This window comes from Dendropsophus ebraccatus, chromosome 6 (assembly GCF_027789765.1).
Source record: "Dendropsophus ebraccatus isolate aDenEbr1 chromosome 6, aDenEbr1.pat, whole genome shotgun sequence".
Lineage (NCBI taxonomy): Eukaryota > Metazoa > Chordata > Amphibia > Anura > Hylidae > Dendropsophus > Dendropsophus ebraccatus.
The window spans coordinates 68,013,286-68,032,091 of record NC_091459.1 but is presented as its reverse complement, the minus strand read 5'-3'; the positions used below and the strand labels follow the sequence as shown (position 1 = coordinate 68,032,091).

Here is an 18,806-nt window from a genome sequence, read left to right as displayed (position 1 = left end):
TATATCTGCACTGTGATGCATATGGAGTAGAGAACCTGTGTGTAGCTGCATCCACCTCTATATGACTGGATGAGTTGATAGTGAACTGTGTACATTGGATCATTCAGTAGCAGTGGTGGTTAGTCAGTATGTGGTGGTATTATTTGTTACTTGTAATCTGGTACTGTGTTTTATTGGATTTAGTATACTGGATTTGGCCAGTAACAATATGGAGGTGATGGTAGTAGTTGTGGTGTAATGGTTATATTTCCCCCTTGTGTACTGGTATTATTGGCAATATTGGTCTCAGTATTCAGGGTTTGGTTAGTGACAGTATGGCGGTAATATGTATGGTGACAATATTACAATATTTCCTATATACTGGTATTATTGGTAATATCAGTCTTGAGTATATACACAAATAGCATTGCTTGGTCGAGGAAGGGGGGGGGCTAAGTTGACCTCTTGCACCAGGGCCTAGGAGACATTAGCTACGCCCCTGCACGGAATGTAAGGTCATTTTTCACTTAGAACGGAATTGCAGCGGGTTTCACACTTGCAAGTTTGCAGCGAAATCTGCTGCAATTCCCATAACTGTCAGTTTTGTAATCGCAGCAGAATTTTCATCTCCCTGAGAGTATGTAAACGCCGCCCCCTTAACAGCCCATTGAATTCATTACAGGTCCACGCTCCGGCTTGCTTCTATGGCACCCACATCCCGCTCAGCCAATCAGTGGTTGCAGCGGGACAGCGCACTGATTGGCTAAGCGGGACGTCAGGATGCCAGGAGTCCTAGAAGCAAGACGGAGCGCGGACCAGTAATGTATTCACCAGGCTGCAGCGGGTTAAGCGGGGCGGTGTTCACATACTTGCAGCGGGATCAAAATTCTGCTGCGAGTATGTACACTATTGAAACTGACAGTGTTGGGAATTGCAGCAGATTTAGCTGCGAGCTTGCAAGTGTGAAATCCGCTGCAATTCCGTTCTGTGTGAAACTGGCCTAAGGCTGCATTCCCACGTTCCGTGATCCGTTAGGATCACGGACGTGGAATGCATGTACCGGAGTCCCCCCGCACCCTGACAGCATCTGTAATTAGATGCTGGGAGCGGGGGAGACTGTATTCATAAGTGCCGCGCTGTTGAATACAGTCTCCCCCGCTCCCAGCATCTAATTACAGATGCTGTCCGGGCGCGGGGGGACTCCGGTACATGCATTCCACGTCCGTGATCCGTTAGGATCACGGAACGTGGAAATGCAGCCTCAGGCTGGGTTCACACTACGTATATTTAAGTCAGTATTGTGGTCCTCATTTTGCAACCAAAACCAGGAGTGGATTGAAAACACAGAAAAGCTCTGTTCACACAATGTTGAAATTGAGTGGATGGCCGCCATATAACAGTAAATAACTGCCATTATTTCAATATAATAGCCGTTGTTTTAAAATAACAGCAAATATTTGCCATTAAATGGCGGCCATCCACTCAATTTCAACATTGTGTGAACAGAGCCTTTCTGTGTTTTCAATCTACTCCTGGTTTTGGTTGCAATATAAGGACCACAATACTGACTGAATTATACGTAGTGTGTATTTGAGGTAAGAATGTAGCCGAACTCCTAGCAGGCCCTGATAGCCAAAGACTAGGTATGCTGGCTGTTGTAGTTTCCCAACAGCTGTAATAATCAATGAGTTAAGGTAATATAAAGTAAGTGACAATAAGGTTACCTGGGTACAGTATTACATGTTAATCAAAAGGGTGTATTCTAATAAGATGTATGTATCGGTGGCCCTCCCACAACTGCACATCAAACACACCATTTTACAGCAAATTACTCCATTGTTGGTGTCCTTTTTGCCCACACAGTATTACAGATAATACGTGTAAAAAAAAAGTTTTTCACCTCCAATTACTTTGAGGACAAAAAAAAATCTCATGAAAAAATAAGTAATAAACTGTAAAATGCATGTGGTTTCGGCATACTGTTGTTACTGGTGCCTACTGGCCCATGGCAAGCCATCCTTACAGTATACTCTTACATTGCATTACCTGAGCACCCGAACTTTTAGCTACTTGTATTATTTTGTCCATAGCAAGGTAACTTTGTTGAGAAGCAGCTGGTCCAATAAGATATGCTTCATCCGCCTGAAAAAGTAAATCATAAAAGAAATCAATAATTCAGTTAGATATTCTAGAGAAGTATACGCCATAGAAATGTGCCTTTGGTTTATTCTGCTGTAAGCTCCTTGTGGTCCTAACAGCAGACAAATCCAGGCATTCCAGGCTTCATGAAGCTATACAAATGCAACAGGTGAAAACACTGTTATACTCAGACTTGAAATAGGCTAGATTCACACTGGACGTATCAGCAGCGAATTTCACACTGCAAGTTCACAGCAAAATCAGCTGCGGGTACCTCTCCTCTCAATGTGATTACATACTCGCAGTGGGATTGCCATCCTGCTGCGAATGCGGCCAGATCGTGGAGCAGGTAAAGTATCTTCCCGGCGACAGGGGGTTAATGGAGGCGGGACGTACATACTTGCATCGGGATGACAATCCCTCTGCAAGTATGTTATCACATTGACACTGACAGGAGAGGTTATCCGCTGCATATACGTCCAGTGTGAATTTAGCATTAAGAAGAAGTAATGCTAAAATAAATGTGTACCTATGGAGCTTTGTATCAGCATCTAGAATCTGTGCTTCTTAGTAGTAGGAAGCCATACAAACTATGGCAAGAATTTACAATCACTATATGCCAGTTTTATAGCATACAAAAATGTGCTACTTTTGATATTTTTTACGCTGTCTGACACTCCAAAGTCTTATAGAAAGAAATAGGTGGAAAAGCAGAAACTGTGTCATATTCATGGACATCTATGACTATGCCTAAAGATGTCTATATACTCTAAATATATGCAACCAGTGGCTTGGGACCCCATGTTGTGTGTCTAAGCATAGCAGTGCTGATAAATAACTAGACTATATCTTAACTAAAGAACAGTGCAGGATAGATGGAATAATGCTAGTGTTCATTTAACATTAAAATACATTACCAATGATACATGCATGGAATCCCTGTCTGCCTCACTATAAACAGCTACAGATTGTACGCCCATCTTCTTAGCCGTCCGCATCACTCTGCAGGCAATCTCTCCTCTGTTTGCGATCAGCACCTTCTCAATCTTACTTCTTCCTAATAAACAAAACACAGTGAATAGTGATAGGCTGCCTAGCTGTAAATGAAGCGGTAGAGTTTAGCTTGGCAGATATCATGATCTATACATGTTTCCCCTGTGCAAGATGTTATGTAATCTGAAGTGTGGGGGAATTGTAAAGGCTTACACCAGAAAACTGGCATAAAAAAAGGCCCAAACCTTGGTAAATTACCCCCATTTGTTACAGTTTTATCAGCAGTGAAATACTCTGCAGTGTATCACAAGACCAGTGAGAATTCTACTTAAAGCAAACCATCAGGTACTTTGTGGTTTTTTTTTACCTTAGCTGCTCAGCCCCGACGCAGGGATAGCAATGGCCCAATCCTTTTTTTTTTTCTTTTTTTTAAATGCCACACTGTCCCTGCTCTTGACGTCTGTCTTTTCCAGAGCACTAGCTCGGCTTGGAGTACTGTGGGCAGGCCTGCCACCCCCCCAGTGTGACAAAACTTCCTCCCCTTTGTGATAATGCTCCATTGGAATCAATGGAGCCACATCACAGAGGGGAGAGGATACAATCACACTGTGGGGGGGTGCAGGAACCAGGTGGCGTTTCAAAAAAGGGCCGTATCACTGGGTTCCCCGTGTTGGCGCCGAGTGGCTGAGGTAAATAAAAAAATAAATTGAAAAAGTGATGTACCTGATGATGATTCACTTTAAGCTGAGCGTCAGTATTTCTTTGTAACGGTTCATAAAATAGAATTAAAAGGAAACTAACAGCAGGTTAAAGTCTCAAACCCGACGTGCTGTTCCCATAGTAAACATGGTGCTAGGAATGAAGGTCTTTTTCTGACCTTGATCCTCAGTGCCATTTTTAGGAAATCTTGAGGGTTTTTTTTTCCCCCAGATGCAAACTAGGCAGTTTGGTGCATTCTGTGTGGGACTACCACTCTCAATGCACTGATCCGTCCTGGTGGGCCCACCCCTCCTAATGAAAATGCATCTGGTGCTCTGCAGTGATGAATGCCAGAGTGACGTCACTGTAGAGTGCGACTTCAATATTTATTAGGAGGGGTGGAATAATCCACTGAAGGTGGTAGGCCCACCCCCAGTACACCAAACCACCTCATTTGAATATGAAACTCAAAACTCAAGATTTCCCTTCTATTATTCTCAGGGCGCTGTGAGCTATGGGAACATAACCGCAGGTTAGAGACTTCTGACCTCCTGTTAGCTTCACTTTGAGTAAAAAAAAATCTTAATTAACATGCTAAAAAGTAATTTTTCTGTACTGGAATATTATAACTATAGTAAGTCAACTCTGTTATTAGAATGTGAATTTTGAAGGTATATAATGTTTATATGACTACTGACTCCTACCATCAGTAGAGATGAGCGAATTTACAGTAATAACGAAGTCAAATGCTTTGTTATCTCTACAATTCACTCTCCAGCCTGCATCCATTTAACTGACTGCTGCTCCTCCCCTGGAAAAAGCTAGCTCCAGTCCTGGGAAACTTCTCCCAGTTTCCCAGGACTGGATCCAGCTTTTTTCCAGCAACGTAGAAGGAGCAGCAGTGAGTTAAATGGCAGCAGGCTGATGAGCGGATTGCAGAGATAACAAAGTGCTTCACTTACTGTTAATTCGCTCATCTCTAACCATCAGTTTATACAATAATGCTTACATCTACAAATAGTGATCAAAGACCGAAGCATAGCGTACCTACAGATGCATATCTTAGGGAAATAGAGCTACATTTCCGAGTCCTAGAAAAGGTGAAAACAGATACAAGTCAGTAAGATCACGTACTAAAGGGTCAGTATATAAATATATATTTATTGTGAAAAATAAAAAAGGCATTATCAAAGGGGCAGCCCAGGATACTGAGCTGAACGACAAGCCAAGTCAGTCTATAAGATGGAATATTGCCCCATTCGGAATGTGTTGTACTGGTAATTTGGGCATTTGTGGCAGTTTCACCATTTCAGTACGTTTAATTTTCACATACAAAAAAATAATAGACAATCGTATTTTTGTGTACTTAAAAAAAAACAAACTAAGTCAATGGGAGACAGATTCAGCAGTATAGCATACAGCGTCATCCTTTTTTAACCATAACGTACATGTTATGTGGAAACAAAAATACAGTGTGAACCCAGCTTTACATCTGTGAATATGTAAATATAAAATTAAAAGAAGGGCAAGAACAAATATTATTGCATGCCATACTGCAGAATCCTATTGACTTACATTATTAAAAAAAAAAAAAAAGTACTGAAATATATCCACTTTTTTTTTTAGCATATACAAAAATGTGGTTGACCCACAAAGGCTCCTGGCCAAATCGTCTTTCTTCCAAAGCCAATCTGCCCTTCTGTCTAGAATCGGCACGTGCATTGCTCACTAAGGGCCCCATTCACACTGAGCAAAATAAGTAAAAATTCTGTGCGGAACCCACTTGAAATTCTGCCTGCCTTACTGTCTCAATGTCATATTTTGTGTGCCTCTGCTCTCCGCTCAAAGAATTGACGAGGCATCTTATTCGATGAATAGGACAGGCAGAATTTAAGTGGAGTCTGTGGCGCAAGCTCCACTTGAAATTCCACTAGAATTACTCAGTGCGACCAGGCCCTAATATGAAGGAAGGTTCCCAGGACTGGATGCAGCTTTTCCCAGCACCCAGGGAGGAGCGGCATGCAGCGGCAGTCAGTTAAAAGGCTGATGAGCGGATTGCAGAGATAATGAGCATTTTGCTTCATTATTACTGTAAATTCCCTCATCCCTACTTCTAAGGGCCAGTTCACACAGAGTAAAATCAGCAAAATTCCGCAGCAGAGGTCTCCTGCGAGGAATCCCGACTGCCGTCTGTTTCAATGGGACGGCTACGGGGCCTCTGCTTCTCCCACTCTCCACTCAAAGAATTGACATCAATTGATGGATTTGCGCCAATTTTTCCTCTATGTGAACTGGCCTTAATACACGGACCACCTCTAGTCCACTCTTAGGGTACAAACCCACACACCGTATACGCAGCAGATACGCAGCAAATACGCAGCAGATTTGATGGGGCAGATTTGACGGGGCAGATTTGATGCTGTGTTCAGTTATTTAGATCTAATCTGCTGCGTATTTGTTGCTTATTTGCTGCGTATCGCAAGCAGTAAATATGCTGCGTATACGGTGTGTGTGTTTATACCCTAAGGGTACAAACACACACACCGTATATGCAGCGTATTTACTGCTGCGATACGCAGCAAATACGCAACAAATACGCAGCAAATACGCAGCAGATTAGATCTAAATGACTGAACACAGCATCAAATCTGTACCAACAAATCTGCTGCGTATTTGTTGCGTATCTGCTGTGTATACGCTGTGTGAGTTTGTACCCTAAGGGTACAAACACACACACCGTATATGCAGCAGATACGCAGCAGATCTGCAGCAGATTTGATGGTGAAGACTTGATGGTGTGTTCAGTTATTTAGATCTAATCTGCTGCGTATCGCAGCAGTAAATACGCTGCGTATACGGTGTGTGTTTGTACCCTAAGGGTACAAATACACACACCGTATATGCAGCAGATACGCAGCAGATCTGTAGCAGATTTGGTGGTGCAGATTTGATGCTGTGTTCAGTTATTTAGATCTAATCTGCTGCGTATTTGTTGCGTATCGCAGCAGTAAATATGCTGCGTATACGGTGTGTGTGTTTATACCCTAAGGCTATGTTCACACTACGTATATTTGAGGCTGTATGTTTGAGGCTGTATAGCAACCAAAACAAGGAGTGGATTGAAAACACAGAAAGGCTCCGTTCACATAATGTTGTAATTGAGTGGATGGCCGTCATTTAATGGCAAATATGTGCTGTTATTTTAAAACAACGGCTGTTATATTAAAATAATGGAAGTTATTTACTGTTATATGGCCGCCATCCACTCAATTTCAACATTGTGTGGACAGAGCCTTTCTGTGTTTTCAATCCACTCCTGGTTTTGGTTGCTATGAGGACCTGAGATGAGGACCAAATACAGCCTTAAATATACATAGTGTAAACATAGCCTAAGGGTGCAAACACACACAGCAGATACGCAGCAGATTTGGTGGTGCAGATTTGATGCTGTGTTCAGTTATTTAGATCTAATCTGCTGCGTATCTGCGTAAATACGCAGCGTATATGCCGTGTGTGTTTGTACCCTCAGGGTACAAACACACACCGTATACGCAGCGTATTTACTGCTGCGATACGCAGCAGATTAGATCTAAATAACTGAACACAGCATCAAATCTGCTGCAGATCTGCTGCGTATACGGTGTGTGTGTGTTTGTACCTTAAGGCTACAAACACACTTGCCGGATCCGCAGCGAGTCCCCTTGCTGCGTATTTGCAGCGAGACTCGCTGCGGATCCGGACCCTATTCTTTCAATGGAAGACAAAATCGCAGCAGGGATGTACATTCCTGCTGCGATTTTGTCTGCAGCCTGCCCCATTAACCCCCCGGCCGCCAAACATTATACATTACCAGGTCCCCGTTCCTGCTTGTTTCGGGGCTCCCGGTGTCTTCACGGCCCGCCCAATCAGTGCGCTGCGGCGGGGCAACGCACTGATTGGCCGGGCGGGACGTGCCGGGAGCCGCCGAAGCAAGCAGGAGCTGGGATCAGGTAATGTATATCCTGCCCGCCCCCCTGCAGCCCCCGACCGCCCGATCGTGCGGCTGGGGCCTGCGGGGCGATCGTGGGGCCGGGGGGCGATCTTGCGGCCGGGGGCTGTGGGCGATCGGGGCGGGCAGGATATACATTACCTGATCCCGGCTCCTGCTTGCTTCGGTGGCTCCCGGCACGTCCCACCCGGCCAATCAGTGCGCTACCCGCCGCAGCGCACTGATTGGCCGGGCGGGCAGTGAAGACACCGGGAGCCCTGATGTCTGGCGGCCAGGGGGTTAATGGGGCGGGCTGCAGACAAAATCGCAGCAGGGATGTACATCCATGCTGCGATTTTGTCTTCCATTGAAAGAATAGGGGCCGGATCCGCAGCGAGTCTCGCTGCAAATACGCAGCAAGGGGACTCACTGCGGATCCAGCAAGTGGGTTTGTACCCTAAGGGTACAAACACACACACACCGTATACGCAGCAGATACGTAGCAAATACGCAGCAGATTTGATGCTGTGTTCAGTTATTTATATCTAACCTGCTGCGTATTTGCTGCGTATACGGTGTGTGTGTTTGTACCCTTACAGAGCTTGTCTCTGTTTTGGCACAAGGAAGGTGGTGCTAAACCAGGGATTCCTTTAAGGGGTTAAAAAAAGGGGGTGAAAACTGCTAACTAGGCAAGTGTGGAGAACGCCTAGTCAACAATAAATCTATTTAAAAAAACCTTAAGAGGATGAACTGAATAAATGTATTATTGCTTTTCTGACCGAAGATTGCGTGTGTATTGCAGTGACTGAGCATAAAGGAAGGACACATAAGGGTGTATTCACATGGGGCGTCTTTTCTGTAGTCTTCATATTCGCATCATAACTAGGGGGGCAACACACGAGACTGTACACTGACAGGAGGGAACCATACAAAGGGGAAGGGAAGGCGTCGTCCCTGACAACCAATCAGGTGCCAGCAGTCATCTCTCTAAGGATTGTGAAGTCAGTCAGTAACCTGGCCCGCTGCTAATGACAGGTTCTCTGTCCATTAGGTTCAGTGATGTGGTGTCACCTATGAGGGCAGTGTACAGCAGACGTGTATGTACGTCTATACAGACATAAGCCGAGCAATAACTATGCGGTGCATCAGATTACAGCTGTAAGGAACCGAAGTTGCGCCGCAGCAGTGAATAACCCACCGGGAATGTAGTACGGCTGGAAGGACCGGACAGCGTCTTCTGCTGAGAAACACCAAGGTGGCCGCCATGTTGGTGTCTGACTGACAGCCCAGTGACGCGTCTGACACGCCCCGTGCGGACACCTGACGCGATAACAAAGGAGGTTTTTGTGGCAGACGGGACGCCGGAGTGATCAGCTGTACTAACAGCGGCTTTATGTATTTTTCACAACCCAAACTTTATGGTAGATGCTAGAGTGTATCCTCTCCTTTGAGGTGTGATGTCACCTGGAGGGGCGGGGCCTCGACCGGAAGTAGGAAGCAGTGAGCTGCTGCACCATTCACTGTGCAGAAACAGAGGGAGGAAAGCTGCAATATCCACAGTAACATGGAGGGAATACAGGGGGAGAGGACTGGTGTGTGTGGGGTCTGTATACAGGGGGAGAGGACTGGTGTGGGGGGGGTCTGTATACAGGGGGAGAGGACTGGTGTGTGGGGGGGGTCTGTATACAGGGGAGAGGACTGGTGTGGGGGGGGTCTGTATACAGGGGGAGAGGACTGGTGTGTGGGGGGGTCTGTATACAGGGGAGAGGACTGGTGTGTGTGGGGTCTGTATACAGGGGGAGAGGACTGGTGTGGGGGGGGTCTGTATACAGGGGGAGAGGACTGGTGTGTGGGGGGGGTCTGTATACAGGGGAGAGGACTGGTGTGGGGGGGTCTGTATACAGGGGGAGAGGACTGGTGTGTGGGGGGGTCTGTATACAGGGGAGAGGACTGGTGTGTGTGGTCTGTATACAGGGGAGAGAACTGGTGTGTGGGGGGTCTGTATACAGGGGAGAGGACTGGTGTGTGTGGTCTGTATACAGGGGGAGAGGACTGGTGTGTGTGGGGTCTGTATACAGGGGGAGAGGACTGGTGTGTGTGGTCTGTATACAGGGGAGAGAACTGGTGTGTGTGGGGTCTGTATACAGGGGGAGAGGACTGGTGTGTGGGGTCTGTATACAGGGGGAGAGGACTGGTGTGTGGAGTCTGTATACAGGGGGAGAGGACTGGTGTGTGGGGTCTGTATACAGGGGGAGAGGACTGGTGTGTGGGGGGGGTCTGTATACAGGGGAGAGGACTGGTGTGTGGGGGGGTCTGTATACAGGGGAGAGGACTGGTGTGTGGGGTCTGTATACAGGGGGAGAGGACTGGTGTGTGTGGAGTCTGTATACAGGGGAGAGGACTGGTGTGTGTGGTCTGTATACAGGGGAGAGAACTGGTGTGTGTGTGGGGTCTGTATACAGGGGGAGAGGACTGGTGTGTGTGTGGTCTGTATACAGGGGGAGAGGAATGGTGTGTGGGGGGTCTGTATACAGGGGGAGAGGACTGGTGTGTGTGGTCTGTATACAGGGGGAGATGACTGGTGTGTAGGGTCTGTATACAGGGGAGAGGACTGGTGTGTAGGGTCTGTATACAGGGGAGAGGACTGGTGTGTAGGGTCTGTATACAGGGGAGAGGACTGGTGTGTAGGGTCTGTATACAGGGGAGAGGACTGGTGTGTGTGTGGGGTCTGTATACAGGGGGAGAGGACTGGTGTGTGTGGGGTCTGTATACACGGGGAGAGGACTGGTGTGTGTGTGTGGGGTCTGTATACACGGGGAGAGGACTGGTGTGTGTGTGTGGGGTCTGTATACACGGGGAGAGGACTGGTGTGTGGGGTCTGTATACTGGGGGAGAGGACTGGTGTGTGGGGTCTGTATACTGGGGGAGAGGACTGGTGTGTGGGGTCTGTATACTGGGGGAGAGGACTGGTGTGTGGGGTCTGTATACAGGGGGAGAGGACTGGTGTGTGTAGGGTCTGTATACAGGTGAGAGGACTGGTGTGTGGGGTCTGTATACAGGGGGAGAGGACTGGTGTGTGTGGAGTCTGTATACAGGGGAGAGGACTGGTGTGTGTGGAGTCTGTATACAGGGGAGAGGACTGGTGTGTGTGGGGTCTGTATACAGGGGGAGAGGACTGGTGTGGGGGGGTCTGTATACAGGGGGAGAGGACTGGTGTGTGGGGGGGGTCTGTATACAGGGGAGAGGACTGGTGTGGGGGGGGTCTGTATACAGGGGGAGAGGACTGGTGTGTGGGGGGGTCTGTATACAGGGGAGAGGACTGGTGTGTGTGGTCTGTATACAGGGGAGAGAACTGGTGTGTGGGGGGTCTGTATACAGGGGAGAGGACTGGTGTGTGTGGTCTGTATACAGGGGGAGAGGACTGGTGTGTGTGGGGTCTGTATACAGGGGGAGAGGACTGGTGTGTGTGGTCTGTATACAGGGGAGAGAACTGGTGTGTGTGGGGTCTGTATACAGGGGGAGAGGACTGGTGTGTGGGGTCTGTATACAGGGGGAGAGGACTGGTGTGTGGGGGGGGTCTGTATACAGGGGAGAGGACTGGTGTGTGGGGTCTGTATACAGGGGGAGAGGACTGGTGTGTGTGGAGTCTGTATACAGGGGAGAGGACTGGTGTGTGTGGTCTGTATACAGGGGAGAGAACTGGTGTGTGTGTGGGGTCTGTATACAGGGGGAGAGGACTGGTGTGTGTGTGGTCTGTATACAGGGGGAGAGGAATGGTGTGTGGGGGGTCTGTATACAGGGGGAGAGGACTGGTGTGTGTGGTCTGTATACAGGGGGAGATGACTGGTGTGTAGGGTCTGTATACAGGGGAGAGGACTGGTGTGTAGGGTCTGTATACAGGGGAGAGGACTGGTGTGTAGGGTCTGTATACAGGGGAGAGGACTGGTGTGTAGGGTCTGTATACAGGGGAGAGGACTGGTGTGTGTGTGGGGTCTGTATACAGGGGGAGAGGACTGGTGTGTGTGGGGTCTGTATACACGGGGAGAGGACTGGTGTGTGTGTGTGGGGTCTGTATACACGGGGAGAGGACTGGTGTGTGTGTGTGGGGTCTGTATACACGGGGAGAGGACTGGTGTGTGGGGTCTGTATACTGGGGGAGAGGACTGGTGTGTGGGGTCTGTATACTGGGGGAGAGGACTGGTGTGTGGGGTCTGTATACTGGGGGAGAGGACTGGTGTGTGGGGTCTGTATACAGGGGGAGAGGACTGGTGTGTGGGGTCTGTATACAGGGGGAGAGGACTGGTGTGTGTGGAGTCTGTATACAGGGGAGAGGACTGGTGTGTGTGGAGTCTGTATACAGGGGAGAGGACTGGTGTGTGTGTGGTCTGTATATAGGGGAGAGAACTGGTGTGTGTGGGGTCTGTATACAGGGGGAGAGGACTGGTGTGTGTGGGGTCTGTATACAGGGGGAGAGGACTGGTGTGTGGGGTCTGTATACAGGGGGAGAGGACTGGTGTGTGGGGTCTGTATACAGGGGGAGAGGACCCCTGTATACAGACCCCCCCCACACTGGTCCCCTCTCCCCCTGTATACAGACCCCCCCCCCACTGGTCCCCTCTCCACCTGTATACAGACCCCCCCCCCCCCACACACACACACACTGGTCCCCTCTCCCCCTGTATACAGACCCCCCACACACACACACACACACTGGTCCCCTCTCCCCTTGTATACAGACTCCCACACACACACACTGGTCCCCTCTCCCCTTGTATACAGACCCCCCCACACACACTGGTCCCCTCTCCCCTTGTATACAGACCCCCCCACACACACTGGTCCCCTCTCCCCCTGTATACAGACCCCCCCCCCCACACACACACACACACATACACTGGTCCCCTCTCCCCCTGTATACAGACCCCCCCCCCCCACACACACACACTGGTCCCCTCTCCCCTTGTATACAGACCCCCCCCCCCACTGATCCCCTCTCCCCTTGTATACAGACCCCCCCACACACACTGATCCCCTCTCCCCTTGTATACAGACCCCCCCACACACACTGGTCCCCTCTCCCCTTGTATACAGACCCCCCCCCACACACTGATCCCCTCTCCCCTTGTATACAGACCCCCCCCACACACACTGGTCCCCTCTCCCCCTGTATACAGACCCCCCCCCCCCACACACACACACACACTGGTCCCCTCTCCCCCTGTATACAGACCCCCCCCCACACCAGTCCTCTCCCCCTGTATACAGACACCCCACACACACCAGTCCTCTCCCCTGTATACAGACACCCCACACACACACAAGTCCTCTCCCCCTGTATACAGACACCCCACACGCCAGTCCTCTGCCCTGTATACAGACCACACACCAGTCCTCTCCCCCTGTATACAGACCCCACACACCAGTCCTCTCCCCCTGTATACAGACCCCCCCCCCCCCCCCCCCACACACACACACACACACTGGGGGGGGGGGGGGTGTTGGGTATGTCGGGCCTCAGCAATCATCACTGACCGCTGCAGGGATCACTGTTTGCTTCCAGGGTTTGCTTTCAGCTGCAGTCTGGCGTGCGCTGCACTGGCATGTATTACTCTGTGTGGGAGTCTGGTCGCTTTCCTGATGTGCTGTTGGCAGTAAAAACTTAAAGGGGTTATCCAGCGCTACAAAAACATGGCCACTTTTCCCCCTACTCTTGTCTCCAGTTGAGGTGTGGTTTGCAGTTAAGCTCCATTTACTTCAATGGAACTGAGTTTGAAACCCCACCCAATCTGGAGACAAGAAAGGGGGAAAAGTGGTTATGTTTTTGAAGAGCTGGATAACCCCTTTATCGTTTCGACTGGTCTTATGACATTGCACAAGTCTCTACTGAGCCAGAAGACTTCAGAGGTGAGTATTGATGTTTCCCCTTCCCCGCACTGCACCCATCCCAGCTGTATGGGTACAGTGTGAGATCAGTCTGGTCCCCAGGGGGTTAAGTGTGGATGCAATACATCCTCACTTAACCCTCTGGGGGCCACATTGTCTGGTCTGCCACCCAAAGGGTTAAGTGTATATGCAATGCATCCTCACTTAACCCCTTGTGTGCCAGACTTTAAGCAGCATTCGACAAGATGCTGCATACTGTATGGAGCAGAACAACTGTCAAAATGATGGGTCTTCTGCCTCAACCTTTTTTGTGTGTGTCTGTCTCCCCTTTTGTTTTTCAGATATCAGTATCCAGAAGATTGTCAGATTCGTTGGACTATATTGATGACAGCTGTTTGTATTTTTTTTTTTATGTAAAATGGTCGAGGGGTGTGGCAGTGTTTTTTTTTTTTTTAAATAAAACATTTTTTTTTCAATTGTGTCTTGTCAGCTTATTTACTTTACAGGCTTAGTAGTGTAAGCCATCTGACAGATGGATCCATTATTAGTCAGGGCTTAGTGTTAATTGGTAAAAAAATGACTAACGCTAACTCCTCCCCGAATATTACCCCTCCGTGACATCATTGCAACATAGGCCCTGCCCCCGCGCTGGCCATTGGAACAGGCTGGCCTAAAGGTCTAGGTCCCACCCCCTCTAGGTCGGCCCATAGCAATGGCTGTCAAGGGGGCAGGGCCTATGTGCCGATGATGCCAGAGGCTCAGGACCTGTGGTGGCATTGTGGGTGGGGCTAAGAGGCACAGTTGCCGTGAAGCTCTGCCTACTTAGCACGATCTGCAGATGATAGAAGATCAATTTTTACTAATCACTAAGGTGGGACATGACTGTGGTCAATGATTGGCTGAGCAAAACAGTTCTTATGGCATTGACAGGTATTAGGAACCAGCAGGGGCTTGCTGACAAATTTTTGTCTGGAGGGCAAGCACCCAGCACTGGCCCATGAGTAGCAGGATAGCGGCCCCATTCCTTATGGACCACTCTGGCTTTTACCTATTATTACGCTCCCCACATCAGTGCAAGGAAGGTAGATGGCAACCCGGACCTGTACTTCCTCCAGCGGCAATGTTCTGGCAGTTCAGATAACACATTCAGCCCCTCCAGTCATTGTAACCAGGGAAATCCTACTGCATCCTGTAAAGGAGTCAGAAGTCACTTTCCTGTATAAGTATATGGAACAGCTTAGCACTGACATAGAACTGTCCCATAGACTTACATTGACAAAATAACTTCTGGCCCCTTCACACAGAGCAGCAGGAATTACCTGGTCACAAATGACCAGAAGGGCTGGAGATGTTATCTGAACTGTCAGAACAGTACCGCTGGAAAGAAGTACAGGTTCAGGTTGCCATCTACCTTCTCTGCACTAATGTGGGGAGGGTAAGGGCTGGAGTGGTGCTTTATAGGGAACCAATTAGCACAATTGTAAGTGTAAGATGCTGGGAAAGCTTTTGACTTCCGTCATACTACAATACAAGATGCTTGGAAACATAAGTTTCTATATTTTATCGTAGTTTTTATCAATCCTTCACCCATGGTTCATCCTTTTAGAACACTCCCCTCATGTGCGCACCCCTCATTAGTAAGAAAATAATAATAATAAAACAACAAACACACATACTTATATGTATCCTCTATGTACTCCTGGATATATGTCTCCTGTGTATGCCTCCTCCTGTATATATGTACCTTCTATGTACTCCTTTATATAGATCTCCTCCTGTATATATGTACTGTACCTTCTATGTACTCCTATATATAGATCTCCTCCTGTATACTGTATATGTATCCTTTGTGTACTCCTGTGTATGCCTCCTCCTGTGTATATATGTACCTTCTATGTACTCCTGTATATAGACCTCCTGTAGATATGTACTGTATCCTTTATGTACTCCTGTGTAGGTCTCCTCCTGAATATATGTATCCTTTATGTACTCCTGTGTAGGTCTCCTCCTGTGTATATATACATGTATCCTCTATGTACTCTTGTGTAGGTCTCCTCTGTACAGTTATTACCTGCCTCCATGCAGAACACCATCTTCTCTGTCTTCAGGCCCCTCTAGCCAGAAGCAGGAGAGACAGCTGGGAGGAGAGAGCGGCTTGTGGCCAGAGGAAGAACACTGCCTGCAGTTTAAACACTGTCAGAGCAGTTTGCTTTTAACTATAAGCCTCATAGGCTTAGGGGCTTCAGTGGCTGCACAGCACAGACCGGCCCCGCAGCCCTCATTAGGTGAGGCAGCCCTCATGGCAAACAAAGACAAACACACCAGCGGACTTATGTGGACCCCAACAGACTCAATTGATGTTTTCCACTTCTATCTGACATTTTGTAGGAGCGTAATGGGACAGTAAAATTCAGCATGTATGTAGTTTTAAATCAAATGTGCGATAGAGACCCTTATCAGAGCCTCTGACGCCAAGTAAACCAAGCTTTAGTTGGGTTAGGTACAAACCTGTTCCTAGTTTTTTGAGTGGGTGGAGAGAGGGATGAGCCTCCACTTTATCTACTGCACTTATATCCTGAGGGAATTGGACCCAATAGAAGACACCAGTGAGAGCCACTTAACCCCTTAACGACGCATGACGGGTATACCCGTCATGTGGCCGTTAAGGGTGAGCCCTCTCTGCGTCCCGTGATCCCCGATTGCTATGTGCAACCAGGGACCGCGGGTATTAGCCGCCACTGCCGGCTTATTAACTATTCAAATGCAGCTGTCAAAGCTGACAGCTACATTTGAATACTGTATGTGGCCCCCTGTCCCTGGTATCTAGTGAGGGATCTCCCCCCCCCCCCCCCCCCCCCAATGTGATCACGGAGGGGAGATCCGTTCAAATGAGCCGGCCGGGGCTCAGCATTGGAATGTATCTCGGCAATCTATGTAGATGGTCTGCAGCAGACCATTATAATAGAGCACCGATCTGATGGATCAGTGCTCTGTTATATACACAGCATTGATCTCAATGGGAGATCAGTGCTGTGTATATAGGAGTCCCCCAGGGGGCTTCTAATTACTGTATGTAAAAAAAGAATAAAGTGTTTTTATTAATAAATAACCCCCTCCCCTAGTAAAAGTCCAAATCACCCCCGTTTTCCCATTTTATAAATATAAATAAATAAACATGTTTGTTATTGTTGCGTGCGTAATTGCCCGAAATATTAATTTATTTAATTCCTGATCCCTCACGATAAACGGCGTAAGTGCAAAAAAATCCAAAGTGCAAAATTGCGCATTTTTTGTCGCATCAAATCCAGAAAAATTGTAATAAAAAGTTTATCAAAAAGTCGTATATGCGCAATCAAGGTACCGATAGAAAGAACACATCATGGCGCAAAAAGTGACACCTCACACTGCCCCATAGACCAAAGGATAAAAGCGCTATAAGCATGGGAATAGAGTGATTTTAAGGAAAGTTTATTTTAATTTTTTACGAGCCATCAATTAATATAAAGGTTATACAAGTTGTATATCGTTTTAATCGTACCAACTTGAGGAACATATATAACATGTCAGTTTTTCCATAGGACACACGGCGTAAAAACGAAGCCCTCCCAAAGAAAAAAAATTGAGTTTTTATTTTCAATTTCACCGTGCATATAATTTTTTTCTGGTTTCGCAGCATATTTTATGCAAAAATTCAGCCTGTCATTGCGAAGTACAATTAGTCACGCAAAAAATAAGGGCTGATGTGGGTCCGTATATGTAAGAATGCAACTGCTATGGCCTTATATACACAAGGAGGAAAAAATGCTAAAAGGAAAATTAGCCTGGTCCTTAAGGGGTTAAAGAGTCACTGTTGTTACAACTTTTAGAACCTAAATCAACAGTGATATAAAGCAAGTTTGCAATTTACATTTATTATTTTTTCTTTCCATAGAGTCTAAACACAGGAATTCCCTGGTTTCCCAGGTCATCTACGCTCACAGAGAAGGCAGCCATGTAATTGACAGATTCATTGAGCTTTACTGGATTGGGCTTCAAGGCCTAGATTTATCAATGAGTGTAAACTATAGACTGGTGCAAACTGCCCACAGCAACCAATCAGCTCAGCGTTCAGCGAGGAGCTGTTGTTGCCATGGGCAATTTATACCAATCTATAATTTTACACCCTTTGATAAAGCAGCCCCCACATATTTAGTCTCTTTTTTTTTTTAACCAGCACAAAACTAAAAAGCTGCCATTAGGAGACTGGAACTGGATTTCTGTAAAGTATAGCTTTGTTTTATAGCATAAGAACTAAAAAGAAAAAATAATAATGAATGTAAATTGCAAACTTGTTGATTTAGATTTTGAAAGTTATAATGACAGTGACAGTTTAAAGCCAATTCTCACATAAAAGGCTCACAATCAGGGAAAGAGTCTGGTGTGCCATGCCCTGTGGGAGCCAAGCAGCTTTTTGCTGATAAACATTGTACAATAAGGCTTCCTACCCTGAATCAGGAGAAATCTCTTATTTTAATCCGTTGCTCCAGATGTAAGCTTACATTTTTTTTCTTTATCCCAATAAAGGATTACTATTTTATAACTTTATACTATATTTATACTGTATTAGCATCCTCACCTAAAGGGGTATTCTAACCCGAAACAAACTTGTCCCCTATTTACAGGATAGAGGACAAGTAAGAGATGACAACGGGGGGGGGGGTCCAACCATACATGCCTGTCATCAGACAATCAAATAGTGAACACCCCATGGTGAGACAGTAAGATAAAGTAATATATATATATATATATATATATATATATATATATATATATATGAATAAAGTGAAATATACATATAATTCCCATATCTCCCAAGGTAAATAGAGAATAATCTCAGAATTGCTAGAATAAGTTAACGCATCATTGAGCTATAAGCACAGATGAGGGTAAGGTGGAAAGTTTGGGGAAAAAAAGCAGTGTGAACCCAGCCGCTAGTTGGTTTTCTTGCTTTGTTCCAAATTTTATGCAAATTAAGGGACAGAAGAGAAACATTTCTTAGGACAAACCAGACAAAATTATCCATTCTTTTGTTTGCTTGTTTGTTTGTTTCTATTGGAGGTACAGCAGCATGAAAAAATGATGAAAACATATGTTTAAGATATTGTGT

At 46.9% G+C, this 18,806-nt stretch overlaps 1 protein-coding gene across 1 annotated transcript in view; it reads right to left on the bottom strand.

Annotated features, from left to right (window-relative positions):
* MCCC1 (methylcrotonyl-CoA carboxylase subunit 1) overlaps positions 1 to 9,227 on the bottom strand; it is a 43,965-nt gene extending 34,738 nt beyond the window's left edge. Inside the window, exons 1-4 of the mRNA XM_069975120.1 lie at positions 8,976 to 9,227; positions 4,858 to 4,901; positions 3,036 to 3,175; positions 2,026 to 2,121 (exon numbers count right to left, since the gene is read on the bottom strand). Of these exons, the coding sequence (XP_069831221.1) occupies positions 2,026 to 2,121; positions 3,036 to 3,175; positions 4,858 to 4,901; positions 8,976 to 9,043 (348 nt within the window). The 5' untranslated portion in view covers positions 9,044 to 9,227. The remainder of the gene's footprint in view (positions 1 to 2,025; positions 2,122 to 3,035; positions 3,176 to 4,857; positions 4,902 to 8,975) is intronic.
* Positions 9,228 to 18,806: the final 9,579 nt, after the last annotated feature.